The sequence below is a fragment of the Lepus europaeus genome, chromosome 11, assembly GCF_033115175.1.
Source record: "Lepus europaeus isolate LE1 chromosome 11, mLepTim1.pri, whole genome shotgun sequence".
NCBI lineage: Eukaryota > Metazoa > Chordata > Mammalia > Lagomorpha > Leporidae > Lepus > Lepus europaeus.
In genome coordinates this window covers 30271620-30292433 of record NC_084837.1, presented here as the reverse complement: position 1 = coordinate 30292433, position 20814 = coordinate 30271620, and the positions used below count along the sequence as shown (strand labels likewise).

Here is a 20814-nt window from a genome sequence, read left to right as displayed (position 1 = left end):
GCCAGCCCGCCTCGGTTTGGCACCGCCCCGCCCCCTTGTGGGCGTGGCGAGGACGCCTCACGCGCTCGAGGGGCGGGGCCGCTGCGCTCCCACATGGGATTGGCGCTGGCCGTTGAGCGACGTCGAGGCTGCGCTGAGCGCTGCTTTGTGGAGTCCGTGCAGAAAACCTTCGGGGGTGGCTGGTTTCCCTGAAACCTCAAGTCGTCGTCTGCTCTTAGATCCCTTGTGAGGCTGCCTCTGAGGGTAGTGAAATGTACCAGTAATTACCCGCGCCTGTTGATTCCCTAGGGCCTGCTGCGCCTTTAAAGGTTTATAACCTGTTTAACGAAATAAAGCAGCAAGATCCTGATCTTCTCGCCTAAAAATTCATACCTAGATTGGTTAAGTCCTTGTCCGTCAAAACAGCCCATACCCAGCTATTTGGCTTTTGAAGCTCCCACAAATGAAACAAACGGCCCCTCCTCAAACACGAGGAACTAAGAGCAAGTCTGAGCTGCGCTAACGCTGCTGCCGCTGCTGGGGATTCTCAGGGCTCCATGTGCTCCCACTTTGCCTCAGTACACGAGAGAACACACTTACAGACGCTATTCAAAGTCTTGCAGATTAGAGTGGAGACGCCGACCACCGTATCCGAGCCGAAGGCAGAAAGCTATCGCTGGAGTAATTGCTTCCCGGTGTTGCGCGCTCGCCTCTGTAACAGAGCTGTAATAAGGCGACATCAGAACGCCTTCTAACATCACAGCGCACACTCACGTCCCTTTAAACAATAAAAATTCCAAACTGTTGGTTGCCGCTCTCAACACGGTGAGAACTACTTGGCTTTTCTTAGCCTAGATAAAGAAATGACAAAGCGTATCATTTGTTTTCACTTCATCTTCCGACTGAAAAAACACAAAGAATAAGGTGTGTGCGAAGTTCAATGACGTTAACTTTACAAAATAATGGGTATTCTGCTGTCCTCGGAACCTCAGCGTTGGTTATTTCATCTTTGTAAGTGATCGCCTGTTAGCAATGCCGCCCAGACACACCTAATCATGAAAACGGAACTCAAATTTAGAGCAATAAAAAAAAAACTGTCAAGGGGAACAAATTTAGAGTGACTCCTTAGCAATGCGCATGCGTCTCTGGGGCGCCGCAAGGATTTCCGGGAAGCCTGCCAATCATATTCCCAACGCGAACTCCATGGCGGCATTTTCGACTTAATAAATTGCCCGCAACCCCGCCCTGCCGTTCCAGAGTTTCGTGCGAGAAGTCCCATGGAGAAAGCAACCGTGGCAGTTCAACTGTCGCAGCTGCGGTTGTCTGAGGGAAACTTCTGGTGGTGGTCGACCTGATGAGCGGACGGCAAAGAACTCTTTTCCAGACGTGGGGCTCGAGCGTTTCCCGATCCGCCGGGGCTCCGGGTTGCAGCTCCGGAACCGAGCGGCCTCAGAGCCCCGGCAGCTCCGAGACGCCTCTGCCTGCAGCGGCGGAAGCTCAGCCTGATTCCGACGATGATGTGTTGCTGGTTGCAGCGTACGAGGCTGAGCGACAGCTGAGCCTAGAGAATGGCGGGTTTTGCTACTCGGCGGGGGCCCTGTGGATTTACCCTACCAATTGCCCCGTGCGGGACTACCAGCTGCACATTTCCCGGACTGCTCTGTTCTGCAACACGCTGGTGTGTCTGCCTACTGGGCTGGGAAAGACCTTTATTGCCGCCGTGGTCATGTACAATTTCTACCGCTGGTTCCCCTCCGGCAAGGTGGTTTTCATGGCTCCCACAAAACCGCTGGTGACACAGCAGATCGAGGCTTGCTACCAGGTGATGGGCATCCCGCAGTCACACATGGCCGAAATGACAGGTGTGTTATTGAGGGCGGGGGTGATTTGAAATTAAGGGCTGAGTACCCAGGGAGAGCAGGCGTTCAGTGGAAACAGAGCTAAAGGACTTCCTGACCCTTGTTCCCAAACCACAGTATCTTAAATCTCCCTTAAAACGACATTCTATCATATCAAGTTCAACAGTAACGAATAGGGTTACTGTGTTCAGTTTTCAGAAAACCCCTGGAGCTTGTTCAGGGTGTTTTGAGGCAATTACTTGTGTGTATCTCATGGATCACTAACCATGATCTTTCCTGACATTTTTGCCTGGAATGATTTCCCAATTGAAGAATTTGCTTCTCTTCAAGTATTGTAACATTTTCTAGGAATTCCCTAGAGACAAATCTATTTGTGGTCCTAGAAAAGAGCTTTTTTTTTTTTTTTTTTTTTTTTTTTGAGCACACCAGAGATTTAAAATGTAGCATTCCAATGAATTACCAAAACTTTCTGCAAAGCCTGTAGCATTCTGAAACTAGGCCAGGCTGTCTATATTTTATCGTCTGAAGTTTACAGTGAAGAATGTCAACATTTGTTTACAGGGTCCACTCAAGTTTTCACCAGGAAAGAAGTGTGGTGCAGTAAGAGAGTCCTTTTTCTTACACCTCAAGTCATGGTAAATGACCTTTCTAGAGGAACTTGTCCTGCTGCTGAGATAAAGTGTCTAGTGATCGATGAAGCTCATAAAGCTCTTGGAAACTATGCGTATTGCCAGGTAATAATTTTGTTCAATGGTATTTTGTAGTGTAACCATACTCATATTGTTAAGTATTTTAAGGAATAGTTGTTAGTGGTGCAAGTTATTGTTGTTATAGAAAACCCTATATCTATAATCTTGGAACAGATAGTGATAGGAAGTACTTTCCTTCACCCATGTTTTCACTTTTTTTTTTTTATCATAACAAGATCATTAGTGTAATTTATTTATCATGAGTGCCTGTTCAGGACTGGGGCAGTGATTGGATTTAGATGGATGCTATTATCTTAGGAAGATAATAATCCAAAGACTGATAATTTTATACAGTGCTATTCCTTGGGAACTGGGTAAACTGTGTTATAGGAATTAAATGATAATATGTATGGAGCATATCTAACATATCACCTTTCATTTGAATACTACAGGAATATAAAGCATAAAAGAGAAGTGGTGGGAAGTGGTTATAGAGCTCATTCATCTCTTTGCGCTGAATGAATTTGACTCTTCTGTTAAGGGTGACTTGGCCTCTTCTATTCTACTTAAGAGTCAAGTCACGAAGGCATTTGTGTTTTATACTTAACAGTTTGAATGCACTTTGTAGGCCATAGGGGATATTGTTGCCCAAGACTCATTAAAAATGTGTAACTGCGTGATACTTAAGATTTAAAAGACGAAAGAGGGAAGAAGACTTTTTTAAAAAAAAAAAAAAGGGTATCTCATAACGACTAGGAAGAATGTACAATGATTGCTAAATTTCTGGCTTGGAAAGTTGTGAAAATATGAGAACTTGGAAATAGAATTGGGGCGCATGGAAAGATAGTGTAGTTTTAGTTGTACTAAGTTTGAAGTTTCTGAAGAATCCAGCTGAAGATGTCTATTATGCAATAAGTGATGGAGATATGGATCTCCGTGTAGAGACTCTTCAATGGACATACTGGTTTAGAAATCATCAGTATATATGAGTAAGTGGTAATTAAAACTATAATAACTGGTGATATTAGGAAGAACATATAAAGTAAATAGAAAAGGGAAAATTGATTTAATTTAATGCAGAAACAAATTTCACTGCCAATTTGTGAATTCGTAAAGTAGTTTCCTGGAGAACTCTTTAAGTGTTGTTGTATTATATCTCTGTGTTAGAAAGAATTGTCATCTTTCTTTTTTTCAAGATTTTATTTATTTATTTGAAAGGCCGAGTTACAGACATGCAGAAGCAGAGAGAGAGAGAAAGGTCTTCCATCTGCTGGTTCACTCCTCAGATGGCCGCAAATGGCCAGAGCTGCGCTGATCTGAAGCCAGAGTCCAGGAGCTTCTTCTGGGTCTCCCATGCGGTTGTAGAGGCCCAAGGAATTAGGCCACCTTCTGCTGCTTTCCCAGGCCATGGCAGAGAGCTGGATCGGAAGTGGTGCAGCCGGGACTCGAACAGGCACTCATATAGGATGCAGGCGGCCGCTTTACCTGCTACACCAGAGCATTGGCCTTGTCATCTTTCTTATAGTTGATCTTCTTAATTATACCCAGGAAATTGAGATATTCCATTTATTCATATCTTAGAAGTTAACATATATTATCTTAAGATCTCCACTTGCTGGGGCCGGTGTTGTGGTGCAGTGGGTTAACGCCCTGGACTGAAGCGCTAGCATCCCATATGGGCGCTGGTTCTAGTCCCAGCTGCTCCACTTCCAATCCAACTCTCTGCTGTGGCCTGGGAAAGCAGTAGAAGATGGCCCAAGTCCATAGGCCCCTGTACCCCTGTGGGAGACCCGGAAGAAGCTCCTGGCTCCTGGCTTCGGATCGGCGCAGTACCGGCCGTTGTGGCCAACTGGAGAGTGAATCATCGGATGGAAGACCTCCCTCTTTCTCTGCCTTTCCTCTCTCTTTGTAACTCTGACTTTTGAATAAATAAATAAATCTTTAAAAAAAAAAGATTTTGGCCGGCGCCGCCGTAGCTCAATAGGCTAATCCTCCGCCTGCGGTGCTGGCACACCGGGTTCTAATCCCTGTCGGGGCACTGGATTCTGTCCTGGTTGCACCTCTCCAGTCCAGTCCAGCTCTCTGCTATGGCCCGGGAGTGCAATGGAGGATGGCCCAAGTGCTTGGGCCCTGCACCTGCATGGGAGAAGCACCTGGCTCCTGCCTTCGGATCAGCACGGTTCCGTAGTGCACCGGCCGCGGTGGCCATTGGAGAGTGAACCAACGGAAAAAGGAAGACCTTTCTCTCTGTCTCTCTCTCTCTCTCTGTCCACTCTGCCTGTCAAAAATAATAAATAAATTTAAAAAAAAGATTATTTCCACATGAGAGGAAGGGATATTTAAAAATTTTTATTTTTTGTATTTTATTTATTTTTAATTTTTTGCCAGGCAGAGTTAGTGAGAGAGACACAGAGAGTTATAGACAATGAGAGAGAGAGAGAAAGGTCTTCCTTCCATTGGTTCATTCCCCTAATGGCCGCCACGGCCGGCGCTGCGCCGATCTGAAGCCAGGAGCCAGGTACTTCCTCCCGGTCTCCCATGCGGTGCAGGGACCCAAGCACTTGGGCCATCCTCCGCTGCCCTCCCCGGGCCACAGCAGAGAGCTGGACTGTAAGAGGAGCAGCCGGGACTAGAACCGGCGCCCCAACCAGGACTAGAACCAGGGGTGCCGGTGCTGCAGCGGAAGGACTAGTCAAGTGAGCCACGGCGCCAGCCAAAATTTTTATTTTATTTGGGATTTCTTATGTAGATTTAGCTTTAACTTATATTTAATTTAGTCTCAAAAATTCTCTTCTTTTTTTTAAAGATTTATTTTATTTATTTGAAAGTGTTACAGAAAGAGGTAAAGACAGGGAGAGAGAGGTCTTCATCTCCTTGTTCACTCCTCAAATGGCCGCAACAGCCAGGGCTGGGCCAGGCCGAAGCCAAGAGCCAGGATCTTCTTCCTGGTTTCCCACACAGGTGCAGGGACCCAAGGACTTGGGCCATCCTCTGCTGCTTTCCCAGGCACATTAGCAGGGAGCTGGATCAGAAGTGGAGCAACCAGTGCCCATATTGGATGCCGGCACTGTTGGCCAAGGTTTTAACCTGCTGTGCCACAGCACCAGCCCCAGTCTCAAAAATTTTCTAGGCATTATGTGATTTTAACTACAGGGCTTATGCTTTTATTGAGTATAATTAAATATGCATTGGCTTAATTGATAACTAAGCACCCTTGAGAGTTTACACTCTTTGAATTTTCCAAATGTAGCTTCCAACAGGCACGCCAACTCCATGCATTTAGTTTTCTAGGATACAGAAACACAATTTCCTCTTCCACATGATGCTTAAGAATTCCTACTGAAAAGAAGTACTGTGTCTGGCTTTTTTTTTTTTTTTTTTTTTTTTTTTTTTTTTTGATAGGCAGAGTGGATAGTGAGAGAGAGAGACAGAGAGAAAGGTCTTCCTTTTTGCCACTGGTTCACCCTCCAATGGCCACTGCGGCCGGTGCATCTCGCTGATCCAAAGCCAGGAGCCAGGTACTTCTCCTGGTCTCCCATGCGGGTGCAGGGCACAAGGACTTGGGCCATCCTCCACTGCCTTCCCAGGCCACAGCAGAGAGCTGGCCTGGAAGAGGGGCAACCGGGATAGAATCCAGCGCCCCAACTGGAACTAGAACCCGGTATGCGGGTGCCGCAAGGCGGAGGATTAGCCTGTTAAGCTATGGCGCCGGCTCACTTTTCTTGTGTAACAGTTGTGGTAGGTGTTGGTACGTGGGGCATGTAATATTAAAGTGATTTCACTCAACTGTTTAAACTGCCTCACAATCTGAAACAACACTTTGCATTCTACTCAAACAAAATGAATTTTTAAAAAATTTTAATTTAGAGGCAGAGAAACAGAATGAACTCTCATCTGGTGGTCATTCACCAAATGCCTGCAGTGTCCAGGCCAGATTCAAGCCAAAGCAGGGATCCAGGAACTCAATTCAGATCTCCCACTAGGGTGATGGGGACCCAATGACTTGATTTGTCACTGCTGCATCCCAGGTGTGCATTAGCAGGAAGCTGGATTCAATAGCCTGTTATTGAAGCTAGACACTGTGATATGGGAAGCATCCATCTTAAAAGTGAGGTCAAATGCCTGCCCCGATATAGACTTTTGAAATTGCCATCTTCATTGCTGCATCCATGACTTATTATTATTCTCTGATACCTAAGGACATCCCACATCTAACACTGAGTTAAAATGAGAGTGGTCATTAGCAAAAAATTGACTTGCATCAATTTTAATTATTTAGATTTTTTATTTATTTGAAAGCCAGAGTTACAGAGGGGGGGGGGGAGAGGGGGAGGCAGAAAAAAAGAGAGAGAGAGAGAAATCTTCCCATCCACTGGTTCACTTCCCAAATGCTGCAACAGCCAGGGCTGGGCCAGGTGGAATCTAGAAGCCTGAAACTCCATCCAGGTCTCACACAAGTGTGGCAGAGTCCCAAGCCCTTGAGCCAGTCTTCTGTTGTTTTGCCAAGCATGTTAGCAGGGAGCTGGATTGGAAGTCTGGTGGCCAGGACTCATAGAATACCACTCATAACAGGCAACAGCTTAATTCATTGGCTGCACAACACAGGCCCCCATCAGTTTTTAATTAAAATAATTCTGGGACCAGCTTTGTGGCATAGTGGATAAAGACACAGCTTGCAATGCCAGCATCCCATGTGGGGGCTGGTTTGTGTCCCACCTGCTCCGCTTCCAATCCAGCTCCCTACTAATGGCCTAGGAAAAGCAGTGGAAGATGGCCCAAGTGCTTGGGCCCTGCCCACCCATGTGGGAAATCTGAATGAAGCTCCTGGGTCAGCGCTGGCCATTGCAGCCATCTGGGGAGCGAACCAGCAGATGGAAGATCTCTTTTCTGTCTTTCTCTCTCTCTAACTCTGACTTTCAAGTAAATAAATTAATCTTTAAAAAAAAAAATTCGGCCGGCGCCGTGGCTCAACAGGCTAATCCTCCGCCTTGCGGTGCCGGCACACCGGGTTCTAGTCCCGGTCGGGGCACCGATCCTGTGCTGGTTGCCCCTCTTCCAGGCCAGCTCTCTGCTGTGGCCAGGGAGTGCAGTGGAGGATGGCCCAAGTGTTTGGGCTCTGCACCCCATGGGAGACCAGGAGAAGCACCTGGCTCCTGCCATCGGAACAGCGCAGTGCGCCGGCCGCAGCGCGCTACCGCGGCGGCCATTGGAGGGTGAACCAACGGCAAAAGGAAGACCTTTCTCTCTGTCTCTCTCTCACTGTCCACTCTGCCTGTCAAAAATAAAAAAAAATAAAAAAAATAAAATTCTACTTAAGTTTATGTTAACTATAACATCATGTGTATATATGCAATCTTTATCATGCCCTTAAAAACTCCATAATACTTTTTAGTATTAATTAAAGTTCAGAATGAGTCTCATTGAATTTGTCTGTGATTTGGTTTGAAATTAGTGATTTTTGGATAATCTGGTTTTCTTATTTAATTCCTGTATCTAGTGTGAGAACCATGGGATACTGGGAACTGTTCTGCAACTCAGTTTACAGGAGACTCTCTTTTCCTTTGTACTGAGCCTCAACTGAAGGGAAATAGGAGCTCTGGCAAATTAGATATGAATCATACTAGAAGTGAGCACTGGGTTCGAGTCACAGAGAACAGAAAGGTGTTTTGGTGTCACTGAGGGAATGTTTCAGGACTTAAAAGTTAATTTTAAGAAATTATCTGAAATTAATCGCATTCTGTTTTGAATAAGTTTAAGAATTAGGAGCATTCTGCATGAAATGTAATTTTTGTTAATATCTCCTAAATTGTTTTCATTTCAAATCTAATTGCATATTCTTATTTAATTTTTTTTCTGTTTTTGTTTGTTATGGGTTATCTTAATCTGACAAGTGTTCTTATAGATACAGCTGTAAGACTAGTCTGTGGCCTAAGCAATGGAGAACAGACACTGTCTTCCTCCATTTGATGCTGAAGTAGCCCTTGAGCCTTGTGATTTGCCTCTGAATTAGGCCCTGACATTTTAGCTTTTTGTATAAAAGAAGCCCTAAAATGTTCTTGATTGTTGTCGATTGTAAAACTAAATAATTGTTCCTTTAGATAACATCACTAGTGGAGGTTCTACTCACTAGGTTATTAATATGCTAGTTAAAGAATAATATAATAATAGATCATAGGTAATAGCTGATATAACAGAACCACCATTATATTTGCATTAAACAGATGAAACTAAATGACTTTTTTTTTTTTTTAGGTTGTAAGGGAACTAGTCAGATACACAAATCACTTCAGAATCTTGGCTCTTAGTGCTACACCAGGTAGTGATATAAAGGTAAGTAAGATGTTTTTACATTTATTAACTTTCAAGAAAATAAGATTTATTTTTATTTTTATTTTTTAACAGGCAGAGTGGATAGTGAGAGAGAGAGACAGAGAGAAAGGTATTCCTTTGCCGTTGGTTCACCCTCCAATGGCCGCTGCGGCTGGCGCATCTCGCTGATCCGAAGCTAGGAGCCAGGTGCTTCTGGTCTCCCATGCGGGTGCAGGGCCCAAGGACTTGGGCCATCCTCCACTGCCTTCCCGGGCCATGGCAGAGAGCTGGCCTGGAAGAGGGGCAACCGGGATGGAATCCGGCGCCCCAACCGGGACTAGAACCCGGTGTGCTGGCGCCTCAAGGCACAGGATTAGCCTATTAAGCCACGGCACCGGCCTGAAAATAAGATTTTTATGGGGTTTTTAGTCTCGTGTTTATCTGATTTGATGTTAGAACTACAACATGGCTCGCTTTTCTTCTCTGTTTGCAAGAATTTCTTTAAATTAGTAGTTTTCAAACTTTAACTATAGGTAAGAATCACCTCAAGCTGCTGGTTAAAAGGACTGATTTTTTTTTTAAAGTTTTTTTCCTTTTTTTATATTTATTTATTTTATTCGAAAAGCAGAGTTACAGAGAGAGAAAGCGAGAGATCTTCTGTCTGCTGGTTCACTCCCCCAGTGGCTGCAATGGCCAGAGCTGGGTCAGTCCAAAGCCAGGAACCAGGAGCTTCTTCTGGGTCTCCCATGTGGGTACAGGGGCCCAAGGACTTGGGCCATCTTCTGCTACGTTCCCGGGTACGTTAGCAGTAGAGCAGCCAGGACTCAAACTGGCACCCGTATGGGATGCTGGCATTGCACCTGTCAGCTTAACATGCTGCACCACAACACTGACCCCCTCAAATTTTTTTGTACAAAAATAAACTTACCTACTAACTCCCCTTTCCATGTGCTTTTTGAAGTACCAGCATATGTTTTTGCTACAGTTCCATACCTTTTCAAGAATTCCCTTTGTAAGCTTTAGTCCCCAAACTATATTCACATTATATATGTGGATTTAAATTGAAAATAATTGTACTAATGTATCAATAAGTGTTTTAGTTTAGGCCTTATAGGCCCTCATAAAATATTTCCAAGATATATTTGTGTCCTTTGATAATAATAATACTTCTCTATGTTTTTCCCACCCAAAAAAATTTCAGTATAAAGAAGTATTGGACAGGGACCAACACTATGGCATAGCTGGTAAAGCTGCCACCTACAGTGCTGGCATCCCATATGGATGCCATTTTGTGTCCTGGCTGCTCCACTTCTGAACTAGCTCTCTGCTATGGCCTGGGAAAGCAGTAGAAGATGACCCAAATCCTTAGGTCCCTGTACCCTCATGGGAGACCTGGAAGAAGCTCGTGGCTCCTGGCTTCAGATTGGCACAGCTTTTGCCATTGTGGCCAACCAGTAGATGGAAGACACCTCTCTCTCTTTCTCTGTCTCTCCCTCTCTGCTTCTCCTTCTCTTTCTGTGTGACTCTGACTTTCAAGTAAATAAGTAAATCTAAAAAAAAAAAAGTAGTATTGGCCAGGGAATCAGAAAACTTAGGTTTTAGATCTGGCTGTGAAATGAATTGTGTTTCACAATGTTTTGGGAATTTCATTTGCTAATATAAAACTTCAGTTTTGTCTGAAGATTTCATTTGGAAAGTTCTACTATTCATTTAAAGAACATGTTGGGCGTTTACTCATATTCTTGTGTCTTGAATGCTTGCCTTAAAAGGCTGTGTGGGGAAAAAATGTTTCAAAAACGTTCTCTCCCTACTGTGTGAATTCTAGTGTACTTTAAATGGCTTGTCTTTCTTTTTCTATGTTTTTGATCATTAATATGAATTTCTAGTGCTGCTTTCAAAATTTTGATATTTTGTTAGGTACTTAAATCAAAAATACTTAGCCTGTAATATAATTTATGATCTTAATTATTTTTGCATAGGCTGTACAACAGGTTATTACTAACCTGCTGATTGGGCAGATCGAGCTTCGTTCTGAAGATTCTCCAGATATTTTGCCATACTCTCATGAAAGACGAGTTGAAAAGCTTGTTGTTCCCCTTGGAGAAGAACTTGCAGCCATCCAAAAGACATATATTCAGGCAAGCCAATTTTTCACAATTTAAGTTTTTGGTAAATGATCTGGTAATGTAGTTATTTTATTTAATTGATATGTTGAAAATTTCTTTGACATTAAATTTTGGAAGGGGCATATTTTAATGAACAAACTATTTTTTAAAGGGTTAATACAAAAGATGGAACAATGATAGCATTCTGCAGTTTAATATTCATATAACACAGCAGAGTGCACAAAACAGAAGTGTATAGTTAAGTGAATTCACGAAGTGAACTTACTCATGACATGTGCTCGTATTCAGCTAGAAGTTTCTTTATAATGAAATTTATTTCCACTACTTTTCTGCCCTGATCCCTTACGTAGGTATAGTTCTCAAATAGAAGTGATTTTGTCCACCTGGTGACATCTGACAATGTCTAACCCCATGGTTGTCGTAATGAGCATGGAAGGGGAGGCAAGGAGTGGGTGTGGAGTTACCACTGTTTCATCTGGCATCTGTGATATAGGCCAGGAATCTGCTAAACATATTATAATGGACAAGACACCCAGTTCACAAGAAAAATTACCTGGCTCTGATGTTAATAGAGAAATTTAATTTGAGAAATTGCTTAGCGTTGTCACTTTCCATGGGAGAGATTTGAGATCACCCTTTAATTTCCCATATCTCACAATTAGTGTCAGGGTAGGAGAACAACGTGTTCTCTCACATCATCATTGCCCTGGATTAAAGATGGCTGCAAATTCTTTGCCAGTTTTCTCACTGAGAGATGGGATAAAATTTCCCTCCCCCGAATATGGAGTGGTGCCATGACTGACTCTAGCCAATAGAATGTGATAAGCCCCACAGTAGCATACAAAGAGAGAGAGATCTCCCATCACTGATTCACTCTCCTAATGGCTACTGTGGCCCAAGCTGGGCTGTTCCTCTGGTTCTCCATTGTTGTTTCAGGGGCCCAAGTACTTAGGCCATCCCCTGCTGCTTTCCCAGGCACACTAACAGAGAGCTGGATCGGAAGTGGAGCACTCAGGACTTGAACCATGGCCGTATGGGATGCTGGCACTACAGGAGGTGGCTTTACCTACTATGCCACAGTGCCAGCCCCATCATTTATTATTAATTCAACTCTTTTCATAGTTATAGACTAACAGGTATTTTTTTTCTATGAGTGTGTTATGCCCAGTTCAGTTGTACCCAAAGACTACCAAGGAGCCGATACCGCTGTAAAGTACATGAGAGTTTAATTGCAGGTCCGGGCCTGGACTCTCAATCAACACCAATGCAGCGGGTCTGAATTGAGAGCCCCGACCCTTCAGTTAACAGGGTTTTTATAGGGTTTTTAGAGACATTTTATACATCATGGTACCATTTAGCAAATCATCTCATCCCGCAGGAAATTTAAAGGACATCTCTTAGAATTGATTAGTGCATCCAGTGGTGGGAACGGACCTACTAAAGGTGGTTAGATGGCTTTGGGGTTGATGCCTTTTGAATTGATTGGCTGAAGCATAGGGTCTGAGCTGCTGGGGTGTACGTGCGAACTGCAGGGTCTCAGGAAGCTATTAGTGACCTTATCTGCCCTGAGAAGACACCAGGAACTCTAGGTATTTCTTTGTTATCTGGTGGTGCTAGGTGCTGGTGCTAGGAGAGTTTGTTGCAAGGGGAGTTCATTTATTTACTTTTAGGAGCTTCTGGCTTAGGGTTCAGGGCCTGGTCAGGCCCAAGTTAGAAGATGGAGACCTAATTTAAAATAGTTACACCTTGATCCAGGCTCAGGTCTCACAAGTGAGCATCCAATATTATTATTTGGTTGTTCAGATAGTTCTGTTAACAGTGAATTGCTCAAGAAAGAATTCAGGCATGAGACAGAGTAAGTGGAAAGCAAATAGTAAGGCTTATTAGGGTAGGGGCATCTGTAAGAACGGATGGGCACCTCTTCAGACAGAACCTGAGAGATAGTGCCCAGTTGCTCAGACTGGGGGAGAGCGAGGTTACATGGTTGAGTAGAGAGTACACCTGGGCAGGCCAGGCGAGCGGCTCAGCATAGAAGCAGAGGGCTGAATGCGCAGTCTGGTTGAGGCTGGGGATTTTTAAGGGGATGGGTCATGCCTCCCCACCTCTGCTCCTCTTGGAACAAAGGACTTTTTGGATGTAAATACGAAAAAATTCCTTTTCTGAGTTTTCCCCTGAAGTTATCAGACAGGGGGAAGCCTGGCTGGCCTCGCCCCGCATCAGAGGAGCCTTAGAGGAAGGATGGTTATCAGGCAGAAGGGCAGGGCAGGGCAGGATGCATATTTGAAATACAGACACTGGGCTGCACCTGGAAGATTATCAGTCAGAAGGGGCAAGGACCCCAACCTGGCAGGTTATTGGGTAGGAGGGGCAGGGCAGGATGTAGATAAGGTTATTGGGATGACTTTGAGGTGCATATGCTGGACATAGATGTCTTCTCTTTAGATCTTTGTCACACACACATAAGCTCATGTCTGATTTCCTACTTAACAGTTCCAGCTTTGTCTTTTAGAAGCTCCTTCAAGACAGCTCTTGTGCTCTACAGACATGTACTTTTGTTTGCATTTCCTAACTTAGTGATATTACAATATATTTTGCTCATCTGTGAATTTTCCTGAACTAGTTGTGGAATCTATCATTTCTCCAAAAGACTCCTTATTCTTTGTATGCAAAAATGGTATTTGGTGGTGGTGGTGGGGGTGCCGGCATTGTGGTGCAGTGGGCTAAAGCCCTTTCCTGAAGCTCCGGCATCTATGGGCACCGATTCTAGTCCCAGCTGCTCCTCTTCCAATCCAGCTCTCTGCTATTGCCTGGGAAAGCAGAAGATGGCCCAAGTCCTTGGGCCCCTGTACACACAGGGAAGACCCGGAAGAAGCTCCTGGCTTCAGATCTGCACAGCTCCAGCTGTTGCGGCCATCTGGGGAGTAAACCAGTGGATGGAAGACCTCTCTCTCTCTACCTCTCTCTGTAACTCTGTCTTTAAAATAAATGAAATAAATCTTTTTAAAAAAATAAGAATTGTATTTAGGCTGGAGTTGTGACGTAGCAGGTAAAGCTGTCCTCTGCAATGCTGGCTGCTGCTGCTGCTGCTGCACTTCCTTTTCAGCTAACTGCTAATGCTAATGGCCTGAGAAAGCAGTGGGAAATGGCCCAAGGGCTTGGGCCCTTATCACCCATAGGGGAAACCTGAATGAAGCTCCTGGTTTCAGCAGGGACTGAACCAGAGGATGCAAGAGCTCTCTCTGTGTCTCTCTTTCACTCTCTACCCCTCTATATCTCTTTCAAATACAAAAATAAATAGTAAAAAAATAAAATAAAATATAGGAGAGAATGGTATTTAGAAGCCAGTGTTTGTATACTAGATTTGCTCATTTTTATTGTGGTGTCACTGTTTCTATGCTCTCTCAGTGACCTGTTTACATTCTTACCCACAATACCCACAGTATCAGAATAAGGAACACGTAAAATAATGGTTGTTTAAATCTACTATGTTTAAGTAATATTTTATATGGGAGTAGATAACCAAGACATTTGTTTATCCCTTAACCTATAATAAGTCTTTTTTAAAGTGAAGTTCACAGCGATTGGTATGGTAGCACAGCAGTTTAAGCTCCCTCCTGAAATTCCAGCATCTCATGGGCACTAGTTCAAGTCCCAGCTACTCTACATCCGATCCAACTCTCTGATAATGTGCCTGGAAAAGTAGTGAAAGATGGCCCTGCCATCCAAGTGGGAGAGCCTGATGAAGCTACTGGCTCCTGGCTAGGGCCTGGCCCAGCCTTGACCATTATAGCCATTTGGGGAGTGAACCAGTGGAAGACAACTCTCTCTCTTTTTATCTCTCCATCTTAAGTATAAGTCTGCCGTTCAAATAGATTAAATCTATTAAAAACAAAGCTTATAGGTTTTTTCTTGTTTTAAAATTATCTGTAACAAAATTCTAAACATTATTTATGATACGGCAAAGTCTTCCTGATAACCATTTCTTAAATGCTTATCTAATTTGTCTTACTTAAAAATTATTCCATTGATAACTATAAAATCATAATTTATATGGTCATAATTAGAATTCAATTTTGTTGATATTTTAAAATTTTGTTGATATTTTTAGACAGTGTGGTCAGCAAAGCTGAAGGGAGAAAAGATAAATGTATTAACCAGTCCTATTTTAGGAAATGAAAATTTAAATATTACATATTACTGTAGTAGGTGCATCTGAAGGTCTTTTTTTCTTTCAGCATGGCATCAAGCTCATTTCTGCTTCAGGGCCTTTTGTCTGCTGTTTCCTCTCTCTGGAGTTCATTGTTCTCAGAACCTCACATGGTAGACACCCATCATGATTCACATGCCAATTCAGACATTACTTCCGCAAAGAAGCAGTCTTTGTTCACTTTATTTAGTAATAACCTTTTTTCTCTCAAAGGGTCTATGGTGTGGCATATATTTGTTCCATATGGGTGTCAGTGGTCCAAGCCTTTGCGCCATTTTCCACTGCTTTTCCCAGGTGCATTGGCAGGGAGCTCGATGGGAAGTATAGCAGCCAGGACTTGAACTGGTGCCCATATGGGATGCCAGTGTCACAGGTGGTGGCTTTACCTGCTACGGCACAATGCCAGCTCCATATTTTAGATTCTTAAATACATTTATTGCCATGGAGACTATCTATCTTCTTCATTCGCTTTATTTTTTGCCTCCTTCCACTGGGATCTAAACTTTATGAGAGCAGTAGCTTAATTTGTCTTAGCCTTGATATTGCCAGCACTTGGAGCAATGCTATATACATTCTAGGTGCTAAATATTTGTTGAAAGAATGAGTCAATGAATTAAATTAAATCTACTTAAAACATATCAATGTATTCAACAGTATACAAATATTTAGTGAGGGCCTATATGCCAGATTCTGTTCTAGGTACTAAGGATGCCAACAATGCACAAATCAAAGGCCTTCCTTTCATGATACTTAGATTATGATGTGTAGGTTGGGAAAGGCAGGAGTTAAGAAATAAACAGATGAAATGTATTCTTAAATGTTTGGGTTTTATTTTTATTTTTATTTTTTTTTATTTTTGACAGGCAGAGTGGACAGAGAGAAAGGTCTTCCTTTTGCCATTGGTTCACCCTCCAGTGGCCGCGGCCGGCGCCAGGAGCCAGGTGCTTCTCCTGGTCTCCCATGGGGTGCAGGGCCCAAGGACTTGGACCATCCTCCACTGCACTCCTGGGCCACAGCAGAGAGCTGGACTGGAAGAGGGGCAACTGGGACAGAATCCGGCGCCCCTACTGGGACTAGAACCCTGTGTGCCGGCACCGCAAGGCAGAGGATTAACCTGTTAAGCCACGGTGCCGGCCCTTTTTTATTTATTTTGACAGAGTGTTAGACAGTGAGAGAGAGAGACAGAGAGAGAAAGGTCGTCCTTCCATTGGTTCACCCCCCAAATGGCCGCTAAGGCTGGAGCTACGCCAATCCAAAGCCAGGAGCCAGGTGCTTCTTCCCAGTCTCCCATGCGGGTGCAGGGGCCCAAGCACTTGGGCCATCCTCCACTGCCCTCGTGGGCCAGAACAGAGAGCTGGACTGGAAGAGGAGCATCCAGGACCAGAACCCAGTGCCCACAAGGGATGCCGGTGCCGCAGGCAGAAGATTAACAAAGAGAGGCATGGTGCCATCCCCTTAAATGTATTCTTAAATTATAATAGGTTATACAAAGAATTCATAAATGTCTGAAATGATTGATATGCCATTTACTCTGATCATATAATTACACATTGCATAGAAGTATTGAAATGTCACATAGTACCTCATAAATATGTACAATTACTATGTGTCAAAATTAAAAATATGTTGGGCTGGCACTGTGGTGTAGTAGGTTAAACCTCCGTCTGTGGTATAGGCATCCCATATGGACACCAGTTTGTATGCTCTGCTCTGGCCTGGGAAAGCAGTAGAAGATGGTCCAAGTCGCTGGGCCCTTGCAGCTTTCTGAGAGACTCAGAAGAAGCATCTGGCTTCGGATCAGCTCAGCTCTGGCCATTTGGGGAGTGAACCAGCAGATAGAAGACTTTTCTCTCTGATTCTCCCTCTCTCTGTCAGTAACTCTGCCTCTTAAATAAAAATTTTTTTAAATTAAAAATATATTTAAAAAATTATAGTTAAATATTTTTATGCTGACTATGAGGATTATCTGGGGATGTCAAATGCTTAAATTTTGTTCTTATGTATATTTAAAATTCATTTTAAGATACACTCTAATAAATGTGTAACTGATTTTAATATGCAAGAAAATTGTATTGCATGCTTAAACTGAATTTTTTTTAAATTTGCAGATTTTGGAAGCTTTTGCCAGTTCTTTGATTCAGAGAAATGTTTTGATGAGAAGGGATATCCCCAATCTAACAAAATACCAGATAATTCTGGCAAGAGATCAATTTAGGAAAAATCCATCTCCAAATATTGTGGTAGGTATGTCTAAGTAAGTTTTAATGGTAGAACATATTTTTACTTAGGGACAGGATAAAAATACAAAATTTGAGACGGGGAGGGGAGAATATATATTAGTTCATCAAGAATTCAGAAAAGATTTATATAGTCTGTTAAAGCATTAAAAAAATTCTAGCAAGAATATGATTTAATGATTTGAATTGAAAATGTATCTTTTAATGTTTAATAAAGAATAGATCTTACAATTCATTTTTTTAAAGTTTTTATTTATTTTTTTATTTGAGAGGTAGAGTTACAGAGAGAGAGAGAGACAGAGAGAAAGGTCTTCCATCCTCTGGTTCACTGCCCAAATGGCTGCAACAGCCAGAGCTGAGCTGATCCGAAGCCAGGAGGTTCTTCTGGGTCTCCCATTGCGGGTGTAGGGGCCCAAGCACTTGGGCCATCTTCTACTGCCTACCCAGGCCATAGCAGAGAGCTGGATGGAAAGAGGAGCAGCTTCAACCCAGCTTCAGAAGCTGTGGCCATTTGGGGAGTGAACCAGCAGATGGAAGACCTGTTTGTCTCTCCCTCTGTCTGTCTGTAACTCTGCCTCTCAAATAAATAAATAAATAAATCTTTAAAAATATATAAAAATTTACTAATGAATAAAGGCAAAATAATAAAAGAATAGGTTTTATGTAGAAAATGCATGGGTTTCTTTCCATAGCAACATCTTTTGAAATGGCATTCGGCAGAGCCAATTGGTTATATTCAGTGTAGAAGGAAATAATTATTAGGATCATTTGGATTATATTGTAAATGTTACATTGACTCATGTGCTGACAACTTGGATTTGAAGCATCTTCATTTCTTTCTCTGGTTAAACTTGATGTATGCTTGTTTTTCTAGGGAATACAACAAGGCATAATTGAGGGAGAGTTTGCTATTTGTATAAGTTTATATCATGGTTATGAATTATTGCAGCAAATGGGAATGAGATCATTATATTTCTTCTTTTGTGGAATTATGGATGGAAGTAAAGGTAAACTAAAATTATTTAAATAAGTCACACATTATTTTGGTTAAAGACATATTAAACAATTTGGGTTACTTAAAAATTATGTAACAAATGGCCATGTTTCACTGTTTTTGATAAAATAGAGGAAGAAAAAAAACCAGTAATTAATACATATTTGGATGTGCAGCTGGAAAAAGTTGCTGCTTTTCATTTTAAATTTGAAAAGCCTGCATTTTTGCTAAAGTTTAATTTTATTTCAATTAGTAATAGATTTTACTAGTTTGGTATTATTTATTTGAGAAACTTTTCTTAATTCCTAAAAGGAATGACTCGGACAAAAAATGAACTTAGCCGAAACGAGGACTTCATGAAACTCTACAATCATCTAGAGTGCAAGTTTGCACATACGCGTACTACTTCAGCAGGTGGTATGTCCGCTGACCAAAAAGGTGCGATTTTTAATTCTGCATTATTTTTCTTAACAAGGTTAACTTCAAAATTTTGCTCCATTGATGTATATAACTGTCTGTGATTACTAAGGTTTCCGTAGCAACAGACCTGTTAATGCTTAAAAATTTTATTCTTCAAAGTTAGGATTAATGTACATTCAATTTTAAAGTTTGTACGTTTATAAACTTTATAATGCGTGTTAGTAGTTTTTACTACTAGTGGAAATTCTCAAAACTACAAACACTAATCTCCAGTTTAAATATGTACAGTTTTCCTTTTTCTTTGTTACTGATTCCTATGTACATTCTCTCAGAATGAAATTTTCATCAAAATTCAAAGCTTATTTTACAGTAAGATTTATGTGCTACTAGATGCTACTTACTATTTAAACAAAAAGAAAAAAGTAGTTTACATATTAATAGAATTGAATATGGAAAATATAAGTTTTTTTTCTTTTTGTACAGGAGTTACAGGTAAAAATTTTTTCTACAGTCATCCAAAATTAAAGAAATTAGAAGAAGTTGTGATCAAGCACTTCACATCATGGAATGGTAGGTCATATTTAGTAGCATTAAGTCAAGACAATTGTTGTAAGAGTTAAAACTTCCACTTATCAGTTTGTGCTAACACTTCTCATGGAGAAGATGGGCTTTATTTATTCTGGATGGTAAATATTCAACTCTAAGAAATTTTGGAAGGGTAAAAGGAAGAGGAAAGGTAGGAATATGAATAATAAAGTAGTATTATAATAAAAAGAAAAGTTTGGGGAAATACAGAGGAAGCGGACAGTGAAATAATCTGTGATTTATTAGAAGGAAAAAGAAGAGTAGATAAGGAGTGAGTGAGTCCTGGAGGAGTGTTGTTCCACATAGGGTGTTTAAAGAAAGCCTGTTTGTGGAGTGTGATTTAGAAAAAGCCAGCCATCTGATGGAAATGAGAAAAAAAACTTTGTGGATTTCTGGAGGAGGAATCATTCCAGTTTGAGAGAATACCAGATTCAAAGGCTCAAAGTTAGTAGGGTACTTCAGGATCAGTGAACAGAACGATATGGCTAGAATAATGTGAATGAGGGTAACAGTACTATAGCCAAGAGGTAGCCAGAGGACAGATCATATAGGGTTGTAGGCCAAATCAGAACTTTGCTTTGTGGTTTTTTCTTTTTCTTTTTTTAAGATTTATTTATTTATTTATTTGAAAGAGTTATACAGAGAGAGAAGGAGAGGCAGAGAGAGCTTCTATCAGTTGGTTAACTCCCCAATGGGCTGCAAGGCCTGGAGCTGAGCTCATCTGACGCAAGGAGCCAGGAGCTTCTCCCGGGTCTCCCATGTGGGTACAGGGACCCAATCGCTATGGGCCATCTTCTTTTTTTTTTAAAGATTTATTTAAAAAAAAAAAAAGATTTTATTTATTTATTTGAGAGGTGGAATTACAGACAGTGAGAGAGAGACGGAGAGAAAGGTCTTCCGTCTGTTGGTTCACTCTTCAAATGGCTGCAACGACTGGAGCTACACCAATTTGAAGCCAGGAGCCGGATGCCTCCTCCAGTCTCGCACGTGGGTGTAGGAGCCCAAGGTCCTTCCACTGCTCTCCCAGGCCACAGCAGAGAACTGGGTTGGAAGAGGAGCAGCCAGGACTAGAACCAGCACCCATATGGGATGCTGGCGCTGCAGGCGGAGGATTAACCTACTGCACCACTGCACCGGCCCCTATTTTTTATTTATTTGAAAGACAGAGTTACAGAGAGAGGTAGAGACAGAGAAGTCTTCCATCCTCTAGTTCACTACCCAGATGACTACAACGGTGGGAGCTGCGATGATCCAAAGCCAGGAGCCAGGAGCTTCTTCCGGGTCTCCCGTGCGGGTGCAGGGGCCCAAGGATTTGGGCCATCTTCTACTGCTTTCCTAGGCCATAGCAGACAGCTGGATCGGAAGTGGAGCAGCCGGGACTCAAACTGGCACCCACATGGGATGCCGGC

At 42.5% G+C, this 20814-nt stretch overlaps 1 protein-coding gene across 4 annotated transcripts in view; it reads left to right on the top strand.

The window, feature by feature from the left end:
* The first annotated feature begins 1156 nt into the window (after window positions 1-1156).
* FANCM (FA complementation group M) overlaps window positions 1157-20814 on the top strand; it is a 63937-nt gene continuing 44279 nt past the window's right edge. For 3 of the 4 annotated variants that reach the window (XM_062205198.1, XM_062205196.1, XM_062205199.1), the window contains exons 1-8: window positions 1157-1841; window positions 2400-2572; window positions 8780-8857; window positions 10816-10974; window positions 17278-17409; window positions 18281-18413; window positions 18713-18838; window positions 19304-19390. In XM_062205198.1, coding sequence (XP_062061182.1) covers window positions 1334-1841; window positions 2400-2572; window positions 8780-8857; window positions 10816-10974; window positions 17278-17409; window positions 18281-18413; window positions 18713-18838; window positions 19304-19390 — 1396 coding nt within the window. In that variant the 5' untranslated portion in view covers window positions 1157-1333. The remainder of the gene's footprint in view (window positions 1842-2399; window positions 2573-8779; window positions 8858-10815; window positions 10975-17277; window positions 17410-18280; window positions 18414-18712; window positions 18839-19303; window positions 19391-20814) is intronic. The other variant, XM_062205197.1, reaches the window with a different exon arrangement.